Here is a 21,340-nt window from a genome sequence, read left to right on the forward strand (position 1 = left end):
ATCACTTTATCTCAATTCTTGTTGCCACTTCCCTGTGCTTAAAGGATTCAGAAGCCACCCAGTGTTCTGTTATAATCTTGGATGGTAGCTTCCAGTCATTCAGGAGCAGTATTACTGGAAGTATCTTCTGGGCTGGGAACAAGATACAGTGGAGAGAGCTGTGAGAGCAATGGCATTTCAGGGTCAGCTGCCCATGTCCAAACAGATGGTGTCTTGTTTTCTCTCATTAAAAAATCTTCCATGCAGAAAGTAACAGTGACAGATCTTGTCATGCTGATTTAGCCTAAGTTCAAAGATAAAATATGTACTCCAAAAACACACAGGCTACATGGTCAAAGTGCAAAATACATCTTTTGATCAATGTGCTAGTTATAAGACAAGTAATTATATCACCAAATTTGCTTTTAAGAGTTTAGTTTTGATTGGATAAACACGTCTAAGCTACTTCACTTGTTTGCTTTACATTTCCCTCTTGGCCATGGATGAGGTATGCTGGGTAGCCAGAATTCCAGAGCTATATTTTCCTTTCAGGTCTGCCTAGCTGTAGAAGTAAGTGCATAAGACCTATGAAAATCCAGTTCAATTACCAAGAAAACTTCTGAACAAAATAGCTGTTACATGAAAGTCAGGTAGCTGGAGTCTTGCTTCTATTAAAAAGAGTGATTTTAGTAGAAACATGAATTAGGTCTTCAAATCAAGCATAGCATCTTTGTAAAGATGAGTATAAGCTTTTGTACTTTTTCTGAGACAAAGGGTCCCATCTTCCAGAGAGATCATGTTCTCAGTATTGCTATAATTGTAAAGGTTATGCTGAAGATGCAAATATTATTTATGTTTTAAAAGTAGATTTCTGCATGTGACTTCAGAATAGGCAACCATTCTCATTATGAAGATCATCTGTTTTGCAGAGGGTTCCTTTCTTATTTCCACTCACACTGATAGAACAGTTTCTTAAAAATCTGTGATACAAAACAAATAGTGAAAACTTGACCTGTGGATTTCTAAGGTAGAGCTGAGATAAGAAAAAAAATTAGGAAAGATCTATTTAATATTTACTTCTATAAACATTATCAGTAGGCCTTTAGGATGTGCTTTAGAGAAAAAAAAGAGCTTCTAAGGATGTATTGCATAGCAAAATGCAGATTTAATTAAAACTTGTTTTCACATGCCTGCATAGTTTAAATTGCCTAATATGAATAAAATAATTACATTTGTGTGAACTGGTAGGTGCCATTCAGATTCTAAGGCATGTGTTACTACTTTGCTCTTTCTCTTCTTAATGTACTACTTAGATGAGACAAAAACCTGACACAAAGGTATGTCCATACCAAGACATTATTTTTTATTAATTTTTAGCATTTATTTTATTATTTTTGCTGGAAAGCATTTTTAGTTTCATTTGGTACTCAGAAAAAAAGTAAGTTAAAGTGTAGAAAAACCTTGAACCACAGAGACTTCATATCTGATGTTCATTATATCCAGCAAGAGATGAAATGGTCATCTACATATATTGCTGCAATGCTTTGCCAAGCATATTCCTAATATATGCTATAATTACACTACAAGCAAAGTTTAGCTTTATAAGTTTGTAGTCACACTGACTTCTTGGGAAGACATGACTATTAAGGAAGACACGGTGTAAGTATATAAGATGGGACAACACATTCAGTGTAAATATGAAACACAAGGTCATATGGAAATTGCAATTTCTTTTGTTTCAGAATTATCTGTACCTTCACTTGCATTAAGACTTTATAATTCCTCTTACCAATTTATAATGTGCCATTATTGAATCTTCCTCCTTTGGAGTTAAGAGAAAGACTAATGCAGACAACAGTCACACATGCTCCAGGTTCCTGCAGAGCTTTATCTGTGTAATGACCTCCCTCTCCTTTGGACAGGCAAACCTGTGGGACTGTAAATCTTCAAACACAACAGATGAATTATATAGCTCATAAGATAAATTTTCTTCTAGTAAAGCAATGGCATTTTTTCCATACCTTAGTAAGACTATGATTTGAAAACTTATGAATATAAGAAGAATTTTCTGAGCCCGAATAAGAAGGTGTAAAGCTGTAAGAACTGGATCAGAACCCAGCCCATTTTATAATTTGAAAGAGACTGAGTATTGTGTCTCTTATTTTTTTAGGGGTAAATTTGGAGCACAAGTATAATTCTAGCCTAACAGAGCTCTCATCATGGAAACAAAAGAAAAAACTACAAAGGGAGACCTGTACTTGCATGTTAACACTAGAGCAAAGACCACAGAGTCTAATTGTATTGCTTTTATTTACATATTCATTCAGTAAAAAGGCAAAACAATCTGAACATGGGCAATAAATATTTGAATACCTTGTAAACAATATTAGAAATAAATGTACTACAGACTTTGAGCAAAATTGTAGTCCTCATAAAATATACCACTATGAAGTCACAAAAATTGAAAGGTTCAGTTCATCCCAGAAAACCAGACATTATGAAAAACAGGACTAGACTTCTCAGGGTTTACCTCCCATGTTAGCAGGGACATGAAGGTAAGATACAACTTCTAATCCATCTCTTGAAGTTTTCCACAGTGCCACAAGCAATAGAGACTTAAACCTGATCAGAACTGTGAATTAATTTTTTTAATCTTTATGAGACCACTATTTTCTACATTTCACAAAAAAGAAATCAAGCAAAGACGCAAATGTTTTCTTAAATGTATATGAGAAGAAACTCTAAAGCTCTAAGTCTAAGGCTTCCAAATTCCCAAGTCTCTTAAACACAGAAACCCTGCCACCAGGGCAGATATCTGTGGCCATTTAGTCTTCAAATTCTGCTAATAATTCAAACAAGGTTACCAGTTTAGGACTAGGACTGTTAATAACATTATTTATTGCTGCAGGACTGTTTAAAAACCTAACATAGAACAGCCATGAAATTAAAAATGAGTCTACAGCACTACCAACTTGAGCTGGGGTGACATAGAAATGAAAAAATGTCATATGTAAATTCCAGCCTATGTGGTAATATAATCTATTCAAATTTTCTCATGCAATTTTTTTTGCATCATTTTATTAACATGATCAAATGCACAGGAAGGAGTAAATAACCTACATAAAATCAACTGTAATATTATAATCACTTTATTAATAAACCATAGGTTTAAATTAATTATTAATTATAATTATACTAAATTTATATCATTGTAACTACAGAGGGAAACTGGTTTCTACCTTTGACCTTGTTCCATTATTAACCTTTGCTTTTAGACTGCCTGTTGTTATTTTGCCAGTGAGTTTACCTGAAGGTCAGCCTAATATTTCAGGAAACAAGAGGGAGAATAGATTAAAAATCCTTTTCAAGATCTGTTTTCTTTTTTTCTTACCCATGTGTTCTTTTACAGACAAAAAAAAAAAAAAAAAAAAAAAAAAAAAAAATATATATAACCATAGTACACATGGTGACCAAAATGCCAGAAGGTACCAAAGCATTAGAGCAAAGAGAAAGAAATTTTTGACTGAGAGGTTTTGCTTTTCTCATAGCGTTCATTCACCTTTGGCTGTAGTATCTCTGGATGTTGACATTTGTCAATATATCAGATAAAGAGCTGCAAACTGCTTCAAACATTATTTACTCAGAGCACCTTCTCCCTTTCCCTGTAAGTTACATGAGTTTGATTAAGAGCAGGCTCCAAGTCACTTACTGAAATTTGAGCTGCAACTAAAACTGCTGACTGCTCTTGGAATCTATTTAATATTCAAACTCTCGTAATGAAAACCTCATTCTTTCATTTCTCTGTCCAGATCTTTTTAGATTTTTATGCCCTTCTGGATATTTCTAGGAAATACTTTTGGTCACAATCGGCCACATGCATTTATTGTTAAAATGTATACTTAGAAATCTATTACCATTAGACCATTCAAATATTTTTTCCTATCAGTTTTCCAGGTGCTGAACAACAGAACTGTTCTAACTAATCTTAACTTCCTGTTTGGTCCAACTTCTTTTCTATTCTGCCAGTCAGATGATGTGATGTTTTATCACATCATTTGTATTCTTGAACTAAGCACAGTTTGTACCTTCTAGGGCATCCAATTCTAAATTTCTAGCCATAACAAATAAAGGTGGTTTTTTTTGTAGCATTTTGGAGCCTTTATATTACTGTATGAGCACCCTAAATTAAAGGAGTCCACATTTTTATGTGAGTTTTTTCTACAGATTTTATTTTTCCAGAGTAAGTATATGGTATTAACATGAAGGTAAAAATTATGTTTTGCTTTCCTGCTAACTATCCTATGAGTTGCCAAGATGGGAGTTTGTGCATGTCTGCTGTAACAACCTTGTACCATGGAAAACTAATGTTGAAAATTATGAGTAAGATAGCCTCTTTCAGTACTTTCGAAGATAATAAATGCTTTTCTTCTCAACTTTAATTAGAAGGGTAAAATGTCGTGCGCCGGTAATTAATGTTTTTAAACAGAGCTATCAGGGCTCCTTATATCAGTAAAACCTGGTGATTAAAACAACCACCTGCTTGCTAATAATAAAAAAATACTCACTTGCCTTTCCCCTATTAAAAATTGGGTGGGATGTAGAGAACAAGGGGAGAACAAACACACCAGGTACTTTTGTCCTTGTAAAGAATGAAATTATTCTCATATGGCAAAGTGGTTTAGATTGTCTCAGTTGATGTGGTACTGGGTGTTTTTGTTTTAGGGAACCTGAACCTTTTGTAAAATACCCAGTTTTCAGGTCATTCAAACCATGATGTGCCAACACTATCTATGTACATCTACTGGATGAATAACAGCACTGCTTTCTGCAGGACTTCTACACAAGCATTATTTTGACAGAATCTATTTAACCAATGAGACCGGAAATTAAAGCAATATGACTAAAAGATGTACTACAGTATGCCTGTAATTCAAGTTGATTTCCAAGATAATGCTCACTATGTATATATTTGTCATATATACAGCTGGCTGTGCAATTCCAAAGACTACTAATTCCATTCAAATATATTTGGAAATAGGCATATTCATTAGTATTTACATTTTAAATTCCCATTTTGCTGATATCTATTAAGTAACAAATACACCTTTATGTCAAATCCACCACCAGAGTTTATTAACTGCTAGTGCTATACATGCTTGAATTTGTCAGGCGCTACTCTTAGGTTAAAATGTTCAAACTCATTAAATTGCATTGACAGAAGCAATGGATGATAGAATGTTACACTCAGCATTCTCAGGGTCAAAGTCTGAGTCTTGATTATTTTTCATACAAGTTTACAGAAAATTATTCTTGTGACAGGATTTCACTGAAGATAAAGTTGTGCTTCTGTGCATAAGCTCACTTCCATTTTTGGAACCAGACTAATTACCTCACAGCCAACACATGACGTTTGCTCCATTTAAATACTTTGATCTCTTCCTTCCTGTCTTGATGTACAAGTTCCTGCTGACAAGCTTCTTTATGAAGATAACTAACACAGCATTAGGTATATATTGCAATATGAAACTGAACTTCATTTTAGATGAAAGAAATCTTACAGGACTTGCTAGAAAAATCTCAGCAGCATCATGACTGCTATGTAGGCTGGAAGGCATGTACTATAGGACTTGTATTCTGCTTACATTCTGCTATTTTCAATGTTAATCTCCACTTTATGTAATAAAATTAATGTGCCATAAGCCTATGCAATGGCCAAAGGAATAATGTGAAGGCCTAATACATAAATTTAAGCTTGGCTTCTCTTTTGATCAAGTTTGTAGGATTTCAGCATATATATGAGAAATTTCTTGATTTTTTAAAACTGATTTTGTGTTCAGATCATGAGGTCTTGTTTATAAACTAGAAAGAAAATCACATTTATAAAACAGAATAAGCATTTTTCTTTGGATATATAAACACACTGCATCTTCATAATCAGATCTATCAGCTTCGTTTAGAACAGAGGGGTCTTCTAGCTCTTTTTCTCCAGATGTACGTCTGTGCTAAGTAACTAAACTAAACTACATCTGAGAAATGTTATTAAAGCTCATGGCTACTTTCAGAAATTCTACTAGCTTTGATTGTGATGTCTGTTCAGGTTCAAATATTCTTCCCATTATTTTCCAGTAGCTGAACTGAATCTTCCTTCTTGCAATGAAAGCCAGTTACTTCTTTTCCTATCACAGCAGCATCTCTGCAACAACTCTCTAGATTCATAGATTCTACTTTCTTCTCAATCAGCTATAGAAGAAATAATTCCCAGTCCTTTCCTATTTGTCTCACAGGAAACAGTTCTGAAATATCTACTTGTTCTTGATCTTCTCATTTCAGTCACCCTTCATTTAGAGAAGCATGAAAAGGCAGCATGTATCAAGAATAAAAAAGAAGAAATAAAGGGATTTAACTGTTAAGGGGAAAGCACTGCAAAATGTTAAAAATCACATATGATGACAGAAGTATGATGAAATCAGTTTCTTGCAGCTCCTGTGTTACATTATTCAGAGGCCTACTTTATCCACCCCTGTAGTGGGTGAAGTAGTCTTTACACTGTAGTACCCCCTGTCAAAAGGACATTTCAGGACCAAGAGACAGTTGCCAGAAATGTCTGTGACTACATGAAAATCAGTCAAAATGCTGAACAGCAGGAAGGGCCATGCCTGTATCCCTCCTTCCACCCATTACCTATTAAAGTACTAAAAGTACTAAAAGTACTAAAAATTTGTGAACTTCTAAATGATAAAAAAAAACCCAAAAAACCAAAAAACCAAAAAAACCAGTAAAAATCCCATTTGTACTCATCTAAATTAAACTTCAGTTGCTATGCAGATGTATTTGATATTGAATCCCAAAGAAATGTAAGGACTGCCAAAGGAATAAATTTTTTTCTAGACTAGATGTATGAGGAAAATGAATTATCCACTGGCAAGGTGCGTTTTGGGCAGGCACAAGGGGAACATCTTACCAACACTCTCTGGATATAGTAACTGAGACTGTCCACAACAACTGAGACTGTCCACAATTAGTTACAAAATTCAGAGCAGTAATTGTAATTTTCATTCCCCCACCCCAGTTTACTAGATGTAATTGAATTGCTCACCAATATCCTTACAAATATTGATTCCTTGTTGCTCCTGGCTCCTCATTTATGCCTGTTTTCTTCTAGCTCCTTACCAACTCTCCTAGTTAGATTAACTACACTCTGTTTTTTTTCTTATTCTTTCACTTGATGCCTTATTTTTATATTTCCTAACCCACTATCACAGACATGGAGAAGTTTCCTTCCATTTCTCCCGGAGTCAGGCATTCCTACTAACACCTTAAATTTGTGGAAAAGCCTACAGGTTCGGATGTCAGGTTGCAGTAGGAGACATGGGCAGTGCTTTCACGGTGCTTAGGGGAACATCACAGAATCAATTAGATTGGGAAAGAAACCTATGAGATCATCGAGTCCAATCTGTGACCAAACACCACGACCTCAACTAGACCATGACACGAAGTGCCAAGTCCAGTCTTTCCGCGAACACCCCCAGCGATGGTGACTCAACCTCCCTGGGCAGCCCTTTCTAGTGTCTAATCACCCCTTCTGTGAAGAAATTCTTCCTGATGTCCAACCGAACCCCCCCCGCTCCCCCCGGGATATGATTAGGACCATATCCTCTCGTCCTGTCACTGGTAGCCTGGGAGAAGAGGCCAACCCCCACCTGGCCACAGCCTCCTCTCAGGCAGTTGTCGAGAGTGATAAGCTCTCCCGTGAGCCTCCTTTTCTCCAGGCTAAACACTCCTAGCTGTCTCTGGTACTCCTCCCAGGACTTGTGCTGCAGTCCGTTGCCCTTCTCTGGGATCTGTTAGGCTATGGGACTACAGAGACCCGAGAGCCGCAACCGCGCGGCTGCAGCGCTCCTACGCCTTTAAGGGCGGCCCGGCCGCGCCCCCACGTGTGCGATCAGCTGACGGCGCGTCCCGCCCCTGCCCCGCTCCCTCCGCCGCGAGGTGCGGGCGGCAGCGCGGCTCTGACAGCGCCGCCGGGGCAGCGCCCGCGCCCCCCGCCCGCCCCCGGCGCGCCCGCCCGGCCCCGCCGCGCCGAGCGCCCCGCGCCGCCGGCCCCGCCGCTTCCCCGCGCAGCCGCTGCCCCCGCTGGCCCAGCGCCGCTCTCAGCCGGGCGGGCGCCCGCGGCCCCTCCGGAGAGCTCGGCAGCGCGGCGCCCGGCGCCACCCTGGTACATGGATTACCTGGTAGGTTCCCGGCGGCAGCGGACCGTCGGACATTTTACTGAGCGGCTGGGGCGGTGTCCGCGGCGCGACGGGGTGTGGGGGGCAGCCCGGGGCCAGGGGACAGCCGGGTCCGGCTGCGCTGCCGCGTCCGGCCGGGCGGGCTGTTAACGGGCGATAAAGCAGCCGAGCCCCGCTCATTTGGCCGCTATTAGGTTGCTAAAGCCGTGACCCGGGTCTCTGTTTTTTTCCTAAATGCTGGAGCTTAGGGCATGCTTCAGTGAACTAAATTGCTACCGCGGACGGGATTAGCCGAGAGCGCCCGGGCAGCTGGTATTCGGGGGTAGTGTTTATGGCTTTTTAATGAATATAGGCTTCATTCGTCTGTGAAAGATGGTATCGCGGGCGTGCACCTCAGCTGGGATCGTGGCTGTTTGCACTGACCCGCGCACCCTCGACGGGCAAAAACCCTGTGGCATGGCTGGCTAATGAGCAGGTGGCTTTTTTTTAGTATGGTACCCACTTACCTGGTCTTTTCAGCCTAGCGGGGGGGGAGGGGGGTGCGTAACGAGCACATCCCATCGCTCTAGTCCTATTGGCATCCAGGACATTACTCCAGTTTTGTTGCTTCGAGCCCTGTGCTGTGAACTGGTGCCCGCTCCGTCACCGTGAAGTGCTGCGAGGCGTCAGCTGGGGCAGTGAAGAGCAGGCATCTTCTGGCCATCCCTGCTCGTTGTTGGTGTCAAGTGCGACCAGGAAGTATTTGGAGACAGAATCTTGATTCTGTCATTCATACTTTTTCACTCGGGATGCTCACGGGTGTAGGCTTTCAAGACTGGCTCATCAAATGCAACAGAATCTCAGTGGATGCTCTTTATAATGAACAGAATATTTGCTTTGCTGAGACGAGAGCTGCATGTAGTCTGGCTTTTCCTTTTCTGGCAGCTAACTAAACCAGAAATAACGTTAAATTAATACTTTGCTAATCTTGTGTCTATGGAGCAGAGATTTATTTTGGTTTATTGAGCCTTGCAACCCCCAAAAATGTTTTAGGCTTGCTTTTCTGAATTTGAATACTACAGAGAGACACGAGAAAATGAGTCCTGTGTGGCAGAAATGGTAGGCAGACTTCTCTTTAACAGCCTAGTTAATGAAATACTGATAATAAACTTGCTGGGTATCAAATGCAGCCTCATAGCTCCTTGAGAGCCTAGAGCTGTTTCTGAGTTTTTTTTTTTTTTTCCTTTATAACTTATGGCCAGAAGAAACTGGCTATTCTGTACTTTTTCAAATGCTTGCATTAACCTTTGTGATTGCTACAGGCTGTTGTGTGGAAGGCCAGCCACTCTGAGAACAATAAATTTAATAAGCCTTGCAAACTAAGAGCATGTTTTTGTATTAACTAAAGGGGGGAGGGGATTAAATAGCTCAACTTTTTTTTTTTTTCTTTTCTTTTTTTTGTTTTTCTTTCCCTGACTCTTATTCTCCAGCTGATCCTTTTCCTATTTTTTGTTGTGTGGCCTTCTTTGGTGTCAGTTCTAAAAAACCTTATAGATCACGAGATTCAGGCACCTCAGAAAGTCTGCTGTAACCAAAAAAAATATGATGGTGACTTATGCAACTAGTTGTGTACACCTGTTTTTGGCTTGTTGTCACAGTCTGCCCTGGTGTAAAGATGGGCCTACTCTTTATCTATGCAAGATTTAAAGTTACAGTGCGAATGTTACGCTATGGCTGTAGAACAATTGTCTCATTATTTCCACAGCAAAAAGAGCTGTACATTTTAAGGAATTTTGTGTTTTGTACAACATTATTTGTGTTGGGCTCTTGCACGTACATGGGCATGAAAACACAAACAGAAGGTCCCTTTGCTAGTTCCTCATGTTGAGTACCTGTGTTGCAGCCTGCAGCCAGTGAGGTTTTCTCCTGTGCTTGCAGTGTGAGGCAGAGAGCAAAGGATGAGTTGTTTCCTCTTGCAGTAGCGCTGAGACAGAATATTTGACAGAGTTTTGGTTATCAGTGAGGCTGAGTGAGGGAGTGTAGTGGAAGGAGGTGAGGACAGATGAGGTCAGGTTTTTTGCTCCATGAATTCAGGGGTCAGTGCATCTCCACAAGGAGTCTACCCTCAGCCAGCTCTTCCCAAACTTGCATAGGAAGGTTCTTTTCCTGATTTTAGCTGGATAGGACCTACATTGATGGAAATGTCTTTTTTTCCATTAAGAAGCAGATACCAAGAAGTACTGAACATCTGAAGCACCTTCCAATATAATCAGTTTATTGAAAGCATTTGAAACATTTTCAGAGTAAAGTCATTTGGAGCCAGCTTGGACTATGGCCTGAAACTTTTATGGGAAGATACCCAGAACCTGAGTAGCACCTTCCCTACTTAGAATGTGATCCTTGATTTATGGCTAATGTCATTTGATAATAAATTGGTACTACAAGAGTATCTCCTGTGATGCTCTGGTCTCTTTTTGCAGTTTTACATTGTAACAAAAAGGTATCACTGGCCTCTGTATCTTTGATAGCTAGAAGAGCCTCTTCAGCCTGGTGCCTTTTTTATTTCTGTGTTGATACAATTATGATGTTAGGAGTGGTGTTTTTTTTTTTTTTTTTTTTTTTTAATCAACATGGCTAAGCAAAGTCCAACCTCTAGAAAAGAATACATCTTCTCTCAGAGGCACCTTTTACTTACACGTGTTGTTCTCCTTGCATTTAGTTAACTCTTTTAAAACATACTATGTGAACACAGCTGTGTCAACGTAGATTTGTAGGTTTTTGTGACTACATAATCTAGGGTACTGTCTGCAACCTTCTTCAGCTTCATTATAGCTACATTATGTCTGGAAGGATTTTAGTGTATTCAGAGACTTGTGTTGGTTGGCCTCTGTTCAATAGACTATGCTTAATTTAAGAAGTTATGCCATGATGCGTCTTTTGAAAAGCATGGCATGTGACCAGTCTTACAGTTCTTCCTTGGAGAAGTTGTGAAGAAACAATAACAATGCTTTGGTTTTTCTTATGTGCTGCAATTACAATGCAGATTTTAAGCTCCTGAGTAGACTTTCACAATATACTTCTTCAGTGGCATCCTCTGCACTAGATGAAGTTCTTACATGCTTCTGTTCAATGTATCAGCCTGATCTGTGTAGCATTTTTAAAAATCGCTTCAGAAAGTGATGTAGAAATTTGAATCTGTCTCTTCACAAAAAAAAGGTGTTATATTTGCCTAAGAGGTTTCTAATAAAAAATTGATAGCCTGTTTAATTTTGTATTGTTAGCATTTTTATTATGATAACTTATCCGTAAATTATATCCCAAGATACTATGTACTATCATAGTTGTAGATAAAAATATTTCTTGGGCAAGTATTGAAGAGCATATTCCAACCTGAAATGGAAGATAACTCTTCTTGAATGATCAACTGCATTAGCTATAGTAATTTTTTTTTTCCTTTGTTTTGGTCCTTTTTCTGAGGAGTTAAACAGGAACATGGGTTATACAATGTCAAGAGAGTGCACACTCCTAGTGTGTTAGAATCCTTGTTGCTTTGTTGGGGATTGGTTTCTTTTAACTATAACAAGTTTGGGTGGGTTCATGTTGTTCTTTGCACACTTGTTAGTGGATACAAACTATTCTGCTCCAGTATGCACGCACATGAAATCTAAAATTTGGTAAGTTTTTTAGTAAATTCAACTAAATTTTCGAATTTTAGATGAATATGTGAATAGGCCTTGAAGTGACTTAAGAGGTTCTGCTTTGTTTCTGAACAGACTTGACCTCACATTCTAGATAGTTAGTGTTCAGACAAAGTCTTAGTTGGGGAAAGCTGCATAATCCAAACTGGTGTTCTTAAAGTGTTAGGTGATACTAAAAAAAAATTAAATGTTTTTGAGCAACCTTTCTTTCTTGGGCCGCTTCCTTTTAAGACCTTTCTTTTAAATAGTTATATACTTTAATTTAATTGGACAGATTATATTCAGCAAGTGGCAATATGGGATAGATCAAGATCACTTAGTGATTCTGGTATACTTCAGATCCTGTCTTTCTGTTGCTGTTGCCAGTTTTGTTGTTTGGTATCTGCAGGTCACAGAAAACATTTTTTCTCACATCACAAATGTGTTAGAGAGGCATATGTTTGAAGGTAAGAGTTTTACTTCACCAAAAGTTTGTAAACCCGTAGATGCTGTCGTTTGAATAAGGAAAAATGGCTTAAGGTTCATACTAGCAACTCTGTATTTTTCTTTTGAGGCTCATGTGTGGTTTGGATATATTGCCTGCAACATGAGCAGCCATGGTCTAGGCATAGGGCCACATCCTCTTACTGTTTGCTGAACACCCCTCTCATAGGAATTCTGTCTTTTGTCAGGTAACAATAAGGATTGTTTGGGCTCTATGTTGACTGATATATCAGTCTGACAGTTGTTTCAAAATAAAGATATAGCTGAATGCAGGAAAGAAAACAACAGCTGTAAGGTGTATGTGACTGTATTAGTGTTTGGATCAGATGTAAATCTTTTAATTGAAGGAGGTAATGCTTATGGTTGTAGGTTTGCATTGCAGAGTGATCACAGATGACATGAATTTAATATTTTTCAAATGAAACCGGATGGAAAGGTTTACTTCACTAATGGGTTTTACACCACAAGCCTGGATTAGAACTAGTGTCTCAAGTATGTAGTAAGAGTACTTGATCTTCAAGTCCAGCTTTTGCTATGTACTACCATACTATGTTGCTCTGCAGTGTGCTGCTCCTGAATTCTTCAGTCAGATGTCCAAGCTTCAAGGCAACATGGTGATGAATTTCACAAAAGGTTAGAAATGCAAGCTTTTAGTAACCGAGAATATCTGCATTTAGTAAGGACAAATATTCCTTCTAATATCACATGCTGATTAACATTTTTGGCTTGTTGTCAATATCATCTTCTCATGTTTTTTAATTCTGCCAGCTTGTGATGTTTATTCTTTTAAACAGAGTTCTGAAGTTTTGTGATTGTATGAGGATATTAGCTCTCCATTAATAAAAGAAGCATTTTTAGTTTAGTTTAAAACCACAAATGTGGGCCCAAAGAGTTGTAAAGCCCTAAGAAAAAAAACCACAACAGTATTTAAAATCTTGTGCTTCTTTGTGTTTTGGCTTGTACTGCTCTGCAGTATGTTGGTTTTGCTGTTTTTCACTGTGTGTGCAGGATAACTTTCTGAAGTGCAAACTATCTGACTGTGACAATATAAAAGTCCTTGTGGACATAAGTAGGGTATTTGCCATCTAATAAAAGATGGCTCATCTCATGCCAGAACTCTTCAGCATACAGAATTTATTTTTTCTCTCTGGCAACCTAGTAATATGACTAAATTAATTACCAGTGAGTGTGTGAGTTCCTTCTATCTGAGGAAGAGACACAGAGCAGGAAATGTAGCTGACAACTGCTCTTACGCTAGATGCAGTCCTGCCCTAGAACTTTGTTGCTTAGAAGAACGAACAGTAGGAAGAACATGAACCTTGCTGTATGTTTTGGTGGAGCAACAGAAGAAAAATTTGTTCACAGGACCCACATTAGCTTTTGGCATTGGAGAGTCAGAGTAAGCAAGGTGGCATCCAAGATCCACTAGGAGCTGTTGATATGGGGGAAGTAAGTTTGCAGATTTCTTTTTTTTTATTATAACTTGGCGCTTTTGTAGGGAAGAAACATCTGTTTTCCACATTTTATTAGCTTTTACAACTACTGCTTAATCTTTCTTTATATGATTTTTGACTCTAATAGAGGTGAAAAACTTAAAAACAATTAAAAATAAAGTAATAATTTTGTGATCTGTAATACAAATTTCATGATAAATACAAATTAGCATTGAGAGCACAGCTCTGGTGTCGGAACCCAAGGTGTCCCTCAGACACTCTTGGATGTTCCGGGCCCAGGGCAGAAGCCTCTGAGACCCTGGCAGGCAGCCAGAAATCCCTGTGGTCTTGAGTTTGACCCATGGAACAATTTACCAACCTTGCAGGAAGAACAAGAAATCACAAAAGTTTAGATATTATAATAGAAGTAATCACAAAGTAAAAGGAAGGATTTTTGAGTGCTGTACAGGGGGGGTTTTAGGCCTTGTACAGAGGGGTCTGAGTTTTGTACATGGGGGTCAGAGGTTCTAAGATGGAGGGATTTGGGTGTGTCCTGTCCTCCTTCTTTCTTCTTCCTATTCTCCATGTTCTTGGTGGTGTTGGCACTCACAGATTGGTTTAGAGTAGAAAGTCACTGTTCAACATAGGTAATAGGCATTGGGGAAAAACTATAAACACCTAATACGTAATGTGTGATATAAAAGATGGCACCAGCCCCTCGGGAGAGAGAGACAGAGACAGAGACAGAGACGGAGACAGAGAAGAAGACGAAGAGAGACGCAGAGAGAGACGCAGAGGGAGAAGGAGTCAGGGACAATGTCAGGGAGTGTGTGTGCCTTGAGATAACATGCAATAAACTGCCTTGAGACCAGACGACTGAAGACTACTGAGTCTTTTTTGAAGGCACGGGTTGGAGGAGAGACTTTACCACCACCTGGAGTCACCCCAATCTGGGGGAAGGCTCCGGCACTCTGGCAGTGGATAAGAGGGAAAAGTGAATGCGGAGATTACAAGGGAATTTCATGTTTGTGTTTAGTTGCATATGCTTTGGATGGGCTGATGCAGAGACAAATATTAAGAATGCATATTAAACCCAGGAAAAAATCTAGTACCTTTTTTGATATTCATAATAAAATGGCAGATGAAATTCAGTGTTGATACATGCAAAGTTGCATATATTTTTAGAAGAAGTCACATGACAGTACAGATGCATGGATAGGCCCTAAAATACCATCAGTACTCAGGAAAGGGAATGAGGATCCTTCTTTAAAATGTCATCTCAACCCAGACATCTGTCAACAAATTTAGAATATTAAGAAAGAAAAAGAGGGGAAGATCTCATTATTACACTGCTTAAATATAAGCATGCTGCATTTCTGGTTTCATCATCTCAGGAAGAGTATTGAAAAACCAAAGAAAATACACAGAAGGTTGATGTGGTAATTGAAGAAAAGCAATTTCTTCCAAACAAGCAGAGATAAGTAATTACAGCCCTTCAGTCTGAAGAAAAGACAGCTGACTGGTATGAGGAGGTAATATTCTAGATGTCTTTGAAATCAGAAAGAGATTAGGCAATAGGCATTTTTTCCCATATAGAAGAACTCAAAATTATAATCTAGGAACTGTGTTTTCATGTGAGTGTAGTTGAGTTCTCGATTGTGCAGTAATGTTAGGGACGTGAAAATGAGTAGACCAGGAATTTGTACGGTGTCTTCAAAGACAGGTCCATTGGGTGGATATTAAACATGATGTTCAGATATGATGGTAGGAAATCCTGAAGTTGTGATACTGGAACATAAGGATAAGTCCATGAGGTATGATTCCCTGGATATCCTGATCCTTTGCTGTGGACTAAAGACAACCATTATTCCTCCTCATTGAGGAGGAATCTAGAGTCAGTTCTAGAACAGGAAATTGCAGTTAGAAAATTGAGATATTTTGAGTGGTGTCCAGGAGCGCTGTCTGGTGTAATCAGAATTACATTGACTGCACAGGAGGCGAGACATTTTAATTCAGAGATGTTTATGAAGATATTAATCTGCTCCAGGGGCACGTAGCTAACAGATTCCTTCTGCTTGGAAGTACTGCCTTGATGTATGAGGAAAGGCTATTGGCTTTCTGACATCTGTGTTTTAACAAATGTGTAACTTTTTATGTAAGGCTCACAATACTGAGTGAACCCGAAACTGTATAGACAACCTGTGTAAAGAGATGATGCACTCTACAATGAGTGATGTCTTTTCTCAGTGCTTTCTTCTTGCCTAGAAACTTGCATAATTTCAGGTTTCAGCAAGACTGGATAAAAGGTCCAGAATATTTGAGAAATGTCTATGCTGTTCTTGCAGCTATTAATTTTCTGCTGGCTAATCTGTATCTTTCACTGCCTGAGCCACTTCAGTCCTGGAAACAGTCATGGAAAACTGTTCTACTGAGAATATTGCCTAAAAGAGAGGAGAGCATTGTTCTTTGGTGCATCCACTTGATTACTTTTTATGATGACAAGAGAGTTCTTGGATCTAGTCCTATTTCCTGTTCACATATCAGCGCTTTTCCATCAACATCAGGTTTCTTCTAGTCTCTAAACTGAGATTTATTTTTCTAATGATTAGGTACAAGAAGATTGGTATTTTAGAAATCTAATTATTCAGCATTAAAGGAGAATATGAAAATATTTTCTGTGTCTTTTATCCCTAAGAACAGTATTAAGAAGAATTCAGGGAGTTTAAATTAGAAATGTTATTAATAGAATGTGCTAGAGGGCTGTGACATCTTGTGCAGAAAGGGGAGCCTTGGAGTTGGAGTTCAGTACACAAGGTTAGCAAACAGCAGTTCTGGTCAAAGTTCCTGCTACCTGTACTGTGGTGTGGTTGTGTGTGCTTTTGGGTACCCACATGTTCTTTACAACACATAAGCACTGAGAATTTGTTTCAGGCTTCATACTTAAAGATACCTTAAAACCTGCATATTTTATACACTTGTATTGCTAATTTTTTTGCAATTTTATATACTGAAAAATATGCAGATAAGAATAGAGGTGGAAAAACTTTTGCCTGGAAGATCCAGCAATTCCAAGTGATTACTTGATTGTATCACTTCATTATAAATAAGCAGAAGTGTGCCTTGATCATAAGTGTATTAAAGAAACATATCACCAGAAAAAAAAAACCTTCTAACATCTTCCTTTTCTTGTTTTGTTTTCTGTTTTTGCGGTCTTGGAGCTGTATTCAGTGCTGTGACTTATTTAGGTTAATGTCACAGTGAGTTGAGGTCGAGGTGAGTATTTCTGCTGAGTAGCAGAATTGACTGGCTCCTGCAGTTCTGTCAGGTGTTGAGCCTTTTGGTTCTTTCCTGAGAACTTGATTAGGATCACCCTTCCCTTTTGCCCACCATGGTTCTTGAGGCTAGTGCTTTCAACTCAGTGCTTGAAGTCATCAGTTGCAGAACATGCTCTAATTAATCTTTTCAAAATCTGGTCTCTTGTAAATATTATGAGTAGGGATTTAATATTGTATTTGCTGACAAAATAGATATATAAAACAATGGCTTTGTGAGTTGCAGACTGTGTGCCTGTGTCAGAGTTGAATGAGATTTTTTTTTAAACACCAAATACTGAAATTGCTTTTTACTGGTATTTGTACTGATAGCTGAATACTTGAAAAAATGGATGGAGCAGATGCTTGTTGTGAATTGAATGTTGCACAGCTGCAGGGCAGACATCTTTCTAAGTCATTATAAATAGCCACATTTTTATAAGGTATGATTAAAATAACAAAGTCTTGGGTGAATAGGAAAGTTAGGCATGAGTTTGCTTTCCAGTAAGAGTTTGTGAGATGACCCTTTGCCTAGGCAGAAGAGTGCTTTTTGGCAGAGATGCATGCATATATTGTTTGACATATTTGATCTGATGACTCCATTTTTTGCTTCAGACATGTGGAATCACATCTGTGAAGAATTAGTCTTTGTAGAATTGTGTCAAACAAGGTATCTTTCTTTCATAGTATTTGTAGGTATATTTTTACTTTCTTTTTCTTTTATTTTCATGCTTGCCGTGTAAAACCCTTTCAGAAAGCAACAATAAACTGTAAGTAAATTACTGTGTTAATTTTCCAACAATTGTTTTGTTGCCCAATTGTATGGTCCCAAGTGAGTTGCACAACCAAAGTAATGAAACATTACAAGTATCAAGAATAAACTCCCCATTGCAGCAACAGATTATCAACTGTATCTTAATTCGAAGTGGTTGGACTAATAGTCTGAACGATAGTATCACTAAACTTTTAACTATTTAAATCAACTCTTGTCACTTTTTTCAAGGATTAAACTGAAATACTTCTGGGGAAGCAGTGTAAATTTTCAGAAGAAAGGAGAGGTGAATATAATAGATATTAATAGTAGTGTTGAATTTAATGACACTTTCTACCACAATAGAATATAGTTTTTAAGCATTATCTTGGAGACTTGAAGAAGGTATTATCTAATGTTTCACTAGGAAATGCATAAGGGAAACATTAATCAGTACTGTATGTGACAGAATTCATGCTTTGTAATAATTAAAACAGCCAGTGGTTACAGACTGTCAACAGTAGCAAATTCAACAACGGGTAAGTAAGGTAACATGGGATGTAGGTTGTTTTATACTGCTGAAGCAAGGATCTACAGGGGCTTGCTGGAGAATTTGAACTGCAGCTTAGTTCTCCCAGTAGTGCATAGCCTGGAAGTAGTGAAAAAAAAATAAGAAAAAGAAAACAGTTCATAATGCTGTGCTTGTCTAGAATAAAAGAAAACTGTATACATGGAGAAGCTATAATGGTTTGCTGCTGCTGCATGTTTACTTCTCTAGCAAGCTGAAATAATAATTTACTTTGTACATAAAGTTTTGTCTACCAGCAACATAGATTCTGCCAGGATACTGAAAATGCAAATCATTCAATGTATCATCCAGTGTTTAACTATGGGCTTAAATTGCCCCAGACCAAGGTTAAACATTAGGAAACTTTCTAGTACAGAGGGTAATGAAGCACTGGACTAAATTGCTTGGGGAAGTCATCCATCCCTGGAACCTTTGGAACAAAGTCTGCAAATACTGTCAAGAGGGGTATGGTTTATGACCCCACCTCACCACTTTGTGTAACTGTAGGATTTCTTGAAGTCAGTTCCTATTTCTCTGTCAATTTTTTCTTTCTGGGAGAAGCTGAGAGCACAAGAGATAGACTTGAATGTTTGGTCTTAAAGCTGAACAAAAAAATCTCCTTAAACTGAAATGGTGTTTCAGGTCAGCATCTCCTTGTCATTAATAGCACACTAGATTACTTCCAGTAAGAAATGAAAATCAGTTATGCTACTGAAGTTTGTTTTCAGGTTTTTGTGCTGTGCTTTTTGACTTTCAGACAGTTCAGTGAAATACTGTTTGTGTAAAATTTAGATATAACAGTTAACACCAAAAGAAAAATGTTGCTACACATTTTATTACTTGTAATTAACAAGATCTATTGTTTTGTGGTTTTTTTTTAATCCCAATTCTAGTTAAATGGGTATTTCAATTCAGTTTCTTTTTTTTTTTTGGAGGGAGGGAGAAATTAGAAAGCAGATGCTGAAAAGATGTTTTGACTGGTATGTTTAAAGCCTGTATCATCCAACACTTTATCTTAGATAACGTGTGAACTTTTTAAACATGTAATGAAAATGTTCTGCCTGAAGACTTTAAGTTTTGTCTTTCAAATACCTTATATAAAGTAATTCCTCAATTATTCTTCTGAATAAATAATTGTAAGCTTAGTTTATTTTACGTAGTTGTATAGGAAATATGGCAAACATACAGTAGTTTTTATTTTGGTGTTGGAGAGCTGCATTTATTTCCTGGCTTTGTTGTGCTAATTAAAGAAGGTGTTTTTCATCTGTTTCATCAGAAATTTGTAGTCCATCCTCAGCCTCTCTGGGTGACTGCAGAAGACCTAGAATTGTGGCATCACAGGAGATTGGAAGTTGAGCAAGTTGAGGGTAAAAACTTTTAATATAATTATTCCCAGCTTAAGAGCAGATTAAATAAAATGTTCTATTTTCATGTTCTACTTCAGAAAACTAAAGCAATAAGGCTCCAGAAATGTGCAAATGTTAAATTATATGCGTTATTCTGGTATATAGAGGAAGACAATTTCAGTGATGGTAAAGGGAGAGAAAAATATAAACACAGAAGCTCTTTACAGTCCACTAAGAGGCCAAAAAGCACTCCATTAAAATGATTCTTGCAGATTGTTTTTAAATCAGAGTAGATAAAAATAAATGAGACCGAAAGCTTACGTGCAAATCATTAATGTTGTGTACAGGTATTTTTGGGATCATTAGATAATTTGAGACCTATAATGATATACTGAACTAGTGAATGTGAAGGTGTTGACATCTCTACACTTAGCTGCTTCTGTATGAAAAGTAGTATGTATCTGTATAACCTGAATTTATTTGGCATTTTTCTAAGGTTGTTTAATACAGCCTTGAAGAAGGTATTTCTTTCAGGGGAGAGAGGAGAGATGGGAAGAAAAGTAGTTCTTAATAAATAGCATTCTTCATAATGTCTTTATTTTAATTCCTTTAGACTATGTCTGAATGTATCCAGCTCTCATTTGCTGTTTGTAGAATTGGCATTTACACGGTAAGGCAATGTTCTAACTAAGTATTTTTTGTTAGTGTTTCACATTTGAGTGAAAAGAAGTTACATAAGTTTTTTAGGATTGGATTGAAGTAATGCAGATAGCAAAAGGGATTTGTCAAGCTAGTTTGCATAAACAAATTACAGTAGATTTTTGTCCTTTCAAAGATTACTAAAACCAGAAAAATAGTATCTTCCACTTTAGTTTAAAAAAAGGTAAAGAAAAATTCAGCCAGCCGCTTGAGGTGGAAGAAAATTTAGCATTCATGTGCATCAGTTGCTGAAAATTCTTGTGTAATGTAATTGCTGGAGGGTTTATGTACATTTGCCATTAAATATCTATGATGTTTGAGTAATGTCACATATTAAAACATGTTAGCTAAATGCACGTATTTTAATTTTGTCTGGAGAGCCTTAGCATTTTGGAAATGCTTTTAAGTTAAACTTAATATAAGTTAAGTTAAATATTAGTTTAACTTAAACTAAATATAAGGTATAACAAACCTTATATAAAAGAAATAAGAAGTTTACTTCAATTATGTGTCCCAAATATGCTAGCATTTTTTTTCTGCTCCCAGTTTTTCTAATTAATGATGAGAACAGTTAGATGAATGGGTTTTTGTAGAAATTAACTTTAATTAATACATTACAATAATATAGTGTAAATAGAGCTTACACAATGTATAAGACGCAGTTGCTCAAATCATACTTCATATCCTGGAACTTTTGGAGTGGGAATGCTGCTCCTAATGTTAACACTTTTCAGGAGGAAGCCTGGAACTTACCACTTCAGACAGTCAAAAGTATAGGTGAGTTTTGAACAACAGTGATGAGGGCTATGTGCCATCAGTAAGTCTTACTTGAGGACAGAATCTCAAAGCTTAACATTTGCTTTTG

General features: G+C 37.8%; 1 protein-coding gene across 11 annotated transcripts in view; it reads left to right on the forward strand.

Annotated features, from left to right (window-relative positions):
* Window positions 1-21,340, forward strand: part of ARL15 (ADP ribosylation factor like GTPase 15) — a 276,667-nt gene that overhangs the window by 28,333 nt on the left and 226,994 nt on the right. For 5 of the 11 annotated variants that reach the window (XM_053969071.1, XM_053969062.1, XM_053969072.1 and 2 more), the window contains exons 1-4: window positions 8,107-8,210; window positions 17,866-17,881; window positions 19,707-19,797; window positions 20,390-20,446. In XM_053969071.1, coding sequence (XP_053825046.1) covers window positions 20,393-20,446 — 54 coding nt within the window. In that variant the 5' untranslated portion in view covers window positions 8,107-8,210; window positions 17,866-17,881; window positions 19,707-19,797; window positions 20,390-20,392. Of the gene's footprint in view, window positions 1-8,106; window positions 8,211-17,865; window positions 17,882-19,706; window positions 19,798-20,389; window positions 20,447-21,340 lie in introns of those variants that run through there. The other 6 variants (XM_053969065.1, XM_053969064.1, XM_053969063.1 and 3 more) reach the window with 4 other exon arrangements.

The sequence above is a fragment of the Vidua chalybeata genome, chromosome Z (genome assembly GCF_026979565.1).
Source record: "Vidua chalybeata isolate OUT-0048 chromosome Z, bVidCha1 merged haplotype, whole genome shotgun sequence".
Taxonomy (NCBI): Eukaryota; Metazoa; Chordata; class Aves; order Passeriformes; family Viduidae; genus Vidua; species Vidua chalybeata.